Source organism: Phytophthora cinnamomi, assembly GCF_018691715.1.
Source record: "Phytophthora cinnamomi strain GKB4 chromosome Unknown Contig6, whole genome shotgun sequence".
Taxonomy (NCBI): Eukaryota; Oomycota; class Peronosporomycetes; order Peronosporales; family Peronosporaceae; genus Phytophthora; species Phytophthora cinnamomi.
In genome coordinates, this window is record NW_027150939.1 from 960,213 (window position 1) to 969,982 (window position 9,770).

At 53.9% G+C, this 9,770-nt stretch overlaps 3 protein-coding genes across 3 annotated transcripts; 1 reads left to right on the plus strand and 2 right to left on the minus strand.

Moving 5' to 3' along the window:
• Positions 1–5,363: 5,363 nt before the first annotated feature.
• Positions 5,364–5,609, plus strand: IUM83_07449 (uncharacterized protein; the record flags this gene model as incomplete). The annotated part of the gene is made up of 1 exon (XM_067931747.1): positions 5,364–5,609. One exon carries the CDS (start codon positions 5,364–5,366, stop codon positions 5,607–5,609), a length of 246 nt encoding a protein of 81 aa, XP_067799054.1.
• Positions 5,610–5,923: 314 nt separating this feature from the next.
• IUM83_07450 (putative transposase) lies at positions 5,924–6,514 on the minus strand (the record flags this gene model as incomplete). The annotated part of the gene is made up of 1 exon (XM_067931748.1): positions 5,924–6,514. The coding sequence occupies one exon, from the start codon at positions 6,512–6,514 to the stop codon at positions 5,924–5,926; it is 591 nt and encodes a 196-aa protein (XP_067798923.1).
• A 1,697-nt stretch (positions 6,515–8,211) lies between these two features.
• Positions 8,212–8,649, minus strand: IUM83_07451 (Choline/Carnitine O-acyltransferase; the record flags this gene model as incomplete). Its single annotated transcript, XM_067931749.1, has 1 exon — positions 8,212–8,649. The coding sequence occupies one exon, from the start codon at positions 8,647–8,649 to the stop codon at positions 8,212–8,214; it is 438 nt and encodes a 145-aa protein (XP_067798924.1).
• Positions 8,650–9,770: the final 1,121 nt, after the last annotated feature.

Sequence of the window (9,770 nt, forward strand, 5' to 3'; positions counted from 1 at the left end):
GACTTGCGCAGCGTTCTCCGCATGCGCCGTCTTCTTGTTGTGCGGAGCCGGGCTCCGTACAGTTGTTCTTCTGGTCCAGGCCCGGCCATGGACAGTTGTTCGCCGGCGGACCCTGTCCGCGGGCGCGCGGTATCAAGCCCGGCTTGACCGCATTTTCCTTCGTGCAGCCCGGCTGCACGGTAATGTGTGACGAGGTCCGAGCCAATTCTAGGCCAGGACCTATCAGTCAGAAGCCCAAACCCTACCACATACCGGCCACATGTCACTTGAAACGTGGATATTTCTTGACCCAAGTCTGGTTTTTGTACATACTTCAAGTTGTGCTGGCTACATCTGGAAACTGAGCTCTGAGAACGTCGAGTTGCGGCGACCCCAGATCCCCAGGTCTGAGATTTGAATTCGGTCTGGAGTCTGAGGTCTGAGAATCGCTCTAGAGGCCACAGATCTGAGGTTCCAGGCCTTGAATCGGACTCTGGGCGGAGAGCTGAGCCCTGGCCTTCTGGGTCTGTGATTTGAAGCCCCATGGTTGCCTAAGTCTCAGACCCCAGGTCTCAGATTGGTGACCTCACAGTTTGGAATGCCCGGAGTTCTGAGACTTGAGAGTGATGGCAAAAGTCTGAGACTTTGTGATTTGGAGTTCGGTCTGAGGTTTGCCTGTGGACCAGACCCTGAGATGTGCAGTCTGGGGTCTGGGAAGAGGGCGTGGCGTGCGGCGTCTGATTTCATCTCGGCTCTGGGGTGCCAAAGCTGAGATATGGAGTCAACATCGTAATTTTGCCCCCAGCTCAGATTCCCCGCCTCAGAGCCCCAGAATTCGAGCCAGAATTGAGACATGTCAAATCGGTTGGGCAGCCGGGGTATGGAATCAACATCGTATTTTTGCCCCCAGCTCAGGTTTTCAGCCCAGCAGTCCCTCAACTTGTGCCAAAACTGAGACACGGTGATTGTGGGCGCAAGTTGGTGTCTGGATGCACGATGTTCGTGAGGATAAGTGGCAACTGGTGAAAGACAGCTGACGCTCCGAGCCTGGGACGTGACTAAAAGCCTACGGCGTGCCTGCAGGGCCTGAAGTGCGGCTTCGCGGTCTCACATATGAAGTGGGTACACAAGCGATGGCTACATTGCCGGTCTGGGAGCTGCGGTAGTTGCTCTTTGAAGTTGGCGGTTGCCGCTTGGAGGGTCCCGTTGTGGCTTTTCGGCCCCTGGTGTCAGGCACACAAGATTCGGCCTGACCAGTCGCCTATGGATCTGGGCCAACGGGAGCCACAGGATCTTGGCGTCATCCGGATTACACCTGATTTGTACCCAGAGTAGTCAGTGTAATCAGGTGATGACAGACCAAGTCCGCCCAATCCCGGCCACAAGATCCTGGCGTAATCAGGATATCACTGATTTGCACCCAGGTGTAATCAGTGTAATCAAGTGATGACTGACACAGACAGGCCAATGGAAGGGCCGACGCGCATTCACGGGCGCCGCCAAGCCAGTAGCTTAGTGGGTGTCTCACCCTTGTTCAAGGTGTACCCAGGAGATGTTTGCACCCTTACTTGATAGGCCCTTTGTATGTGCATGTGCATGATAATAATCAGAGTTTGTTTTGCCCCGAAGACCGCAAGCCGCGGAGTTCGTCTTGCGCCAACGGGCGTGTTACTTCACAGGGACCTGGGATAGTGGTTCCCAGCTTCGCTGTGTCGCCTACATCAAGGCGTGGTGCGCGGAAGTCCCAGGGTACAGAGCGAGACCCCTGGATCAAGGCGGGCTCAGACCGAGCCAACTCTCGGGGCCACTCTGGTCTGAGGGGCGAGTGAAGACCGTTGTGCGGCTCTCAGTCTGAGCCGCCCGAGGAAGTGTCGTGACTGGAAGCGACTCGAAGACGGAGTCGCTGAACAAGGAGGAGGCTGTTAAGGCCCAGAGTCCAAGGGCCTGAGAAGAGAAGTGGACTAAGTGTGTGTGGAGTGAACGTGTTTATATTCAAGAAAACGGGGTACAGCGGACACAGCACGTGCGTACAAAGGCCTTCCAAGCAAGGAGCAAGCTTCGTCTGGGGGCATCTGGGAACTGTCGAGTTCGGAGGCAGCTGGTGTGGCCGACGCAAGTCTGGGCCCACAGCGTAGCCTTAGGAAGAACCAAGTCAAGAGATTGCAAGAGTGAGGAACACACGCCTCACCCAGCTTGGGATCTGAGATCTAATCTCAGATTCTGAGTTGAGTGGTCTGAGATCGAGGTCTAGCCGCGAGGCTATTCCCTGATTTTGGAGCCCGCATCGCCACAAATGTGTTTCTTCGCCGGCAGACCCTGTCTGCGAGCGCGCGATATCAAGCCCGGCTTGATCTCATGGCGCTTCGTCGTGCAGCCCGGCTGCATGACAGCATGCAAATTGCGTCAGTGCGGGACGTTTGCAACCGTCCGCACTGTTTGCAGCGTCAACTCCCGGAGTTGACACGCCTTTGTCACCTCGACGCCATTCATTGGCGGAGTCCCTCATGACCGGGGGTGCGTCGGCTCCCGGAGCCGACGCGTCGTTGTCGACCTGACCTCTTCGGGTCAGGGACTGTCCCATGCGTACTTGAACGCGAGTGTTGGTTCCCGGAACCGACACATCCTCATCTTCCGACGTCGGCAGCATTGCCGACGTGGGTTTCACTTGTGCGCGCCCTCGCGCACCCCTTGGGCACTCCGGGACAGCAGCGTTAAGCGCTGTCTCAACTGGCGAGTCGCGCGCACCTGCCGGTGCGTGCGCTGCGGTAACAGGGCCATCGCTCTCTGTTCCGTAGTCGCGACCGAAGCGCACGAGCGTGCGCTTCTTCCAGTCAATTACCGGATCATGCCGTGCAAGCCACGGCATGCCCATAACAACGTCGAACTTATCGTCCAGGTCCAGGACGATAAAGTGTTCGACAAACACTTGTTGTTTGTACGAGAAGCGCACGTTCACGACGCGCTTCTCGGTCTTCACGATGGCACCTGTTGCCAATCGAACTTCCAGAAGACTTCGAGGTACCTTTACCTCCTCGAAGTCAAGACTCGGCAGGCTTCGTAGTCGAACAAAGTTGTTCGACGCGCCCGAATCTACCAGAGCGCGAAGAGAGTTGCTCGCTCTCTTCGACGTTACCTTCAAGATGACCAGGTTCGGCCTGTCATCTTGTTTCTTACAGCAAGAGCTAGTCTCACTGGGGGCTGCAGTCCTCAGTGTCGCGTGCCCAATGTCGGCACGCGTGACTGCATTACCAGTAGGGCGCCCCGCGCCTACTGGATGTTCACGTTTTTGTTTGTCCGCGGCGATGCCCGGCATCGCCACGACGGCCACCATTGTAGTGCACGGGAGCCGTGCACTCTCTGGCACAGTGACCAATCCTTCCGCAGCGGAAGCATCGCACATTACTTCCGTGCTGCTGGTGGCCAGCAGTCGTTGCATTCGAGAGGTCCATTGGTTCCGGACCTCCCGTGCTCACTACCGGACGCGGTTGCGGCCTCGGCACGTTTGCATGCAGTTTAACCTGCCGCAGGCTAAACTCTTCTTGCATTGCAAGGGTGATTGCAGCTTCGAGAGTACTCGGGTACTCTCGGAAGAGATAGGTCTGCACAGGCCCATCTCTCAGTCCTTCATGAACGTGACGACTTTAGCCGCCTCGTCTATCGGATTAGTCACGATATTTGATACCAAATATCGTGCACGCTGCGCGTAAGCATGGACGTCATGCTTACCCTGCTGCAGGTCGAGGAATTCCGCCCTCGACTGGAACTCATTTTGCGGGGGCTCAAACGCTTGTCTGAGCTCTTCCTTGAATATCTCGTACGTGCTAAAGCACGTAGGATCTGAGAGTCGGCGTCCGTACGACCAACTCCTCGCTCGTCCGCCAAGACATGACATGGCGAACGCAACCTTTGACAACGGGTCGACGATGCGTCGAGCCGCTATGGCTGTGTCGAGCTCGACAAGCCATCGGAGGAGAGGCTCGCCCTCTCTTCCTACATAATTGCTCACGCTCAACTTTAATGGTTGAGCACGCGGTGTCGTCCCTGACGACGCCGTCACTGAGGAAGCAGCATCGCGCTGCTCCTTCATGATGAACCCCAGAGCAACACCATGTTGCTCTGTCGGCGATGGCGTACGCAGCATCGTAGCTATCGCCGCCTCCCCAATGACTGTTGACAGTCGTTGGAGGGCCTCCCACTCTGGGTCCGACAGGTGGGGACAGTCCGCGCGTGCAACATGCGTTGCAGGCGTGTTGGAGCTCTCCATGGGCACCTCCGTGCTCATGGGGTTCTCGGCTCCGCGTTCGTACACCCTGTACGAACGTCACGTAGTCGGTCATGGGACGGACTACAAAGTGCTACCAGGTGTAGTGGGCCTACTTTGGCTCACTACTTTCGCTTACACGTTGTGCTACGTGTATGAGGAAGCGTAGGAGTTTATTAATAATTTGAATTTATTATACTTGAATCCACAAGTAGAATATAAAACAAATAAAGACACCAAGTAGCTAGATTAGGTAAAACTGAGAACTGTATTGTTTCTAAATTGATCTTCATCCTAAAACTGTTTATCATCTATGTATTGTGAAAAGCACTCAGAATGTCTAATCGGATAGGTAAATCGGCTGATTTAGTGCCTTAATTAGAGACGGGAACCCTTATTTATTTCGATCCATCCCTTATTTAGAATTAGGTACCCCTAATTATAATCGGTCTTATGCAGCATCGCGTCAAAGCTATTTTAGAGTCGGAATCGATTTGGTCTCTAAATAGGCTGAAATGTCAGCTCCAACCTCGGCATTCCGAGGAAGTCCACACAAATAAATCCACCGAGCAAGCGGCTATGCAAACACTAGCCAAGACATCAGTCAAAATAGGAGGAATCAACAGGACTAGCAAAACCAGCGTCCGTGTCGAGGACGCGGAGTTTCGCTTCGAGCCTTGATGACCTCTACGCGAGAGCGGAAGAGCGCATCGTAGCCGCGCTAGCTGCTTTCGATATTAGAACGTTTCGCCCTGATACTAATCTCTACGCAAAGCCAAGTCAAGGCGCCACTCAGCAGGGCTGGGTGGCTTTAACTGAGTCAAATTGGACTGCCGTTGTGGCCACGGTCCGATCCAACTTTCAGCGGCGTCGCACGGACACAAGGCCGCTCTGCTTGGAGCTATTCTCATTTGCTGTCAGGGAAAATCAGACAGGCGACATAACGCGGCGACGTACAACACGTAATCGTATTCAACAGACTGAGGAAGACGTCGACGAGTTCCTTGCAGAGCGGCTCGACGTTCAAGTTGGTGTCATCACTCGTACGCACTGGGAGATGACTCAAGCGCGTCAGCCAGCAGGGACTACCGTTGCTGTTCCCGAGACTGCAACGTTTCGGCAGATGCAACACCTGGATGCCGTGGGAGCTGCCAACCCTCCCGCGGACCGTGACGAGGCCGTGTACCAAACCATTCCTGTCCGCATCAACGGCTCGACCGAGCCACAACTTACGTTTAACGTTCAGGGCCTACGCGCCATACTCGGCCTGCCAAGCCACAACGCAATGGGCAGCGGAATCTTCTCAGCGTTTGTCCCGCCACCGGAATCCGAGGAGGACATAGAAGACGTAGACCACCAGGAGGACTAGGAAAACAAGAGACACAGTAACTTTTTCTAACGTTTTTACTCGGTTTTACAGCTTTGCTCCCTCGCCCCGCTCGGAGATTGCCTCCCGCCCACCCCACCTACTCTTCACCTTCCGCCCTCCCCGCGGCCTCCATGAATCTCCAGCTCGCGGGTGAACACCGCGTCTTCCACACCGCAATCTCCGTAGCTGCAGTGGCGAAACAGATTCACACCAACGTCGTCGCTCTTCACACAGGCATGCATCGTTACTTCCAGCACCAGTTCTGGGTGCATTGGGAAGGCGAGGTTTGCATGTCGAGCCAACCATCTCTTCAACTACCCAAACATGATCTCGATAGGATTAAACTGTGGGCAGTACGGAGGCAGATACAACAGAACAGCACCACAAGCATGGACAGCAGCCTCCAGCTCTCCGTACATGTGAATACGCGCGTTGTCAATCACAACGATGGATCTAGGCAACGGCCAGGGGTTTAACTTCGGCACCACCTCCCGCATAAAAGCTCGGTGGAACTCCACTCGCGTGTACGTGACGCGAGTACAGTTCCACAAAAGAAAGCCGCTGACATCACACGCAGCTAGAATGTTGACGCGCTTCCCTCGGGAGAACGGGACGCGCACTACAGCACGTGAACCTCGGGCCGACCAGGCGTAGCGCCTCATACTATCGAGGCCGTTCTTCGACGTCTCGTCCACGAAGACGAGCTGCTCCGGGTACTTGTACCAGCACTTCATCTTCGCCAGGAAGTCCTCGATCTCGCGAGGGACAACCTCACGAGCCCTACGATCCAGTACTTTCCTGGAGAGTCCCAAATCGAATATGAGTAAACGCACCAAAGCCGACGCGCTGAAGCCGCTGGTACCAGCTCCAAACCTCTGACGAAGAGCAGTCTGCAACTCTTCCATGTAAAAGCATGGGTGGACCTTCACATAGTTTGCAACGAATCGCTGGACGTGAGGGGGCTGTCTCGTCTTCTTTAATCGCTTACATGTTATCACGTGGCCGTCACGTTTGAACTGCTGATACCATCGAAGTACCGTACGCGACCTGATGCCGAATACACTTCAATGTATCCATTGGTGTGCTTTACACCAATGTGAGGAAGTATCTAAAACCTTTAACAGATATTTATCTGTTAAACCATAAGTGACAATTGTCATGCACAAGTGACTGTTGTCACTTGTGTGTGTAACCCCGTTACACATACCATTATTTTCCACTGAGTAAATGTGTCAATCCGAATCATAGTGAATTTTGAAGCCCTGGTCTTCCAGCTTCGACTGCAAAATAAGGTTTTCGTGTCTCTCAGCGTAGTATACACCCTCCAGCTGAAGAGATACTAATCTACCCCGGACTTCGAACCACAGCTCAACCGTTCCGATTTTTTCAGCTTGTGTCCATCCATGGCAGCTCCGGATCAATTTCTTTTGGTCCCCCTCCAGATCCTTGTATTCGACGAAGCAGCTCCTGTCCCCTACAAGGTGTCGATTGGTGGTACCATCAAAACACCATCGACTAATCGAGTACGGCATGTCGTCCGTGGTTTTATTAAAATTAGCGTCGGCGCGAAAATCATCATCGCCAGGTCTTGGTGTCCACACGTCTGTCCGTAGCAAGCTCCCACCCAGGCTAATATTTTCCTCTGTTGACTTTTCGTCGCTCTGCCTGCGTGCTCGAACCGCAAAGTGTCGCGATACTGGTTGGTGCTTGGCAGTACCAGCTTCGGCCGTAGATTTTGCGAGTGCAAGATCTAAATTTCTGCTGCGATCTTGTGTCTGCCCCCCCACCCCCACCCCACCACTCTCCGCGTCAGGGAATTCAAATCTTTGAAGCTCTGTTTCGTGGCAAAGGAAGCATGCTCCCTCCGACTACTTAGGCACTGTGTTCGAATCACCGTGAGGATCAAAAATGTAGCGGAAATTCCGGTGATCTGTGAAACGTGCGAAGCCATCTGCGCGATGCAACAGGTAGTCTGCTGGACGTCACATCTCGCCTATTGCGAATGCTTCCTTTTCCATTATAGCACTCCGCTTAGCCGATCCTAAAAACGTGCCGCTCAGCATCATTAAAAGCTCATGATTCTGATCGTTGCGAGGCTTTAGCTGCTGATCTTGCGGTATCTGCGCCACCGCAGCACCCCAGTGGTCTTCGCTTGCATCGGCGAACACACACAGCCTTTTTCCTGGGTCAGAATGTTCTATTGTGCGTTCGATTCAAAATTTCCGAGAGCGATTGGTGAATCGATCCAGCGAAACCGATCCGCCAATCGTCAACCTATCATAAGGAATGATATTTATGCGTGATTAGAGTCTTTCCTATTGCAAGTTGGGGGTTGCAGCTTTGCGGTTCCGGAATTGCATCATGGTGGCCACGCCACGGAGGTCGCCTCGCCAGCCCAGTCGTACGCGTGTCTCGCCGTACCCGTTGCGAAGCCGCACTCCGACACCAGGCAGCTATCCGTCGACCTCGCAGCCCACAGTGGATCCACGCACATCTCCATCGCAAACAGACACCCGTATTCAAGGAGCACGACCACTACAAGTGACTGCAGCAGCGCTTCGGCAGCAGCGGTCTCCAGAGCTACGAGCTCCGGCAGCACCCGTTACAGCTTCACCTGCACGAGCTCTTCCACGAAACGGAAGACGTCTAGCTCCTTGATGTGAATCGCCCTGCGCTCCAACACCTTCCACGTCAGACCAAACGAGTGGATAATGCGCCACACTGAGGTCTTGGAGATCTCGGTGCCGTGAGCTCGTCTGAAGGCGTCCAGAGCTTCATCTAAGTAGGAGAGTTGATGGTGTTGGTAGTAGTTAAACAGCCAGATGCGCCGCTGGTTCGTGTACTTCCTTTCTCGGGTGGTCCGAGCACGCTGGAACACTCCGGTCTTATTGTAGGTTTGCAGCCAGTTGCCGATCGTGTGCTCGGTCTTATTAAAGACGTGGGCGAGATGGTTTCTGGTATAGCCGAGCTTGAGGTGCGCGTAGAGGCAGTGGTAGACAGTGCTGGGGTGCGCGTGCTGCCGTGTTACCGCTTCCTCCATCTTGCGTTGACTGTGCTGAGGGAACGCTTTGCAGTTATTGTCAATTCTGTCCAAAATTTCCGATGTCTTGCCGTTTGGAAAACCCGCCATCCATCCTGGATGGCACACATTTCCACACGCAAGACATTGGAAATTTTGGACAGAATTAACAATAACTGCAAAGCGTTCCCTAACGCAGACTTGCAACGCTCAAAACAACCGATCTGTTCTTGGATCTAGCCGACCTCACTTAACAGAATTTTCTTCACCATATTTTTTCTTACCTCCACTGACACGCTTTATACTTCATCCTTCTGCAACACCAGAGGATGAACAAGTTTGTTGTAAGCGGGTAACGAACGGCGCATCCAGTTCAGTGCACAACTGAACTGTTGCAATTTACTGCCTGACGTAGGCGGTGGGAGGCTCATCGGATCTTCGATATGAACGGGACAATGCCTCACGCCTTCACCTGACACCACACGCCCACACCAGAGCGCCTCATGGAGATAAAAGGCACACTTAGTTTGATTTAGCTTCAGCCTTCCGAGATCAAGAAACTCACGCTTCCGAGAGCGCAAAGCTAGCTTGGTCGCAAAACCCGGGGTGTTTCCACGGGGGAAAGTTCAGTAATGATGAAAAACAAAGCAAACAAGTTTTAGGACCTTAACTAACTTCGCTCCTTCTGTTCTTCTTGTGTCCTTGTTCAGATCCGGCGTTCATGCAGTTGCGAGCGTGTGCCTTCGCCCGCTTACAGCTTGTGCCTCGTGCACCAAGCCAATAGATTTCCGTGTCGTACAGCTCATAGGCACTGCTGCACGCGCCATGCTGCCTCTCACTCTTCTTATTGGACGTCGAGAGCGCCGCAAGATGACGCCGAGTCAAAGCTTGATCTCGAGTCGCAACCATGGCGACAGTATTGCGGCTATCGCTGTGGATGGTAAGAACTGCTTTATCTGTTCATTCAGCTGCTTGGGTCGCGATGCCTTCCCTGTGGCGTGACGTGTCTCCTCAAGTCGGAGACGAAAACCGTTTGTAGTCACAGTATTCCTCCCCCTCCATAGTCACCACTACTGCTGTTTCCGATGGGAGGTGGCGCTGCCGCTCGTCGGTGAACGAAGTCGAGCCTCGATCCGAATCCT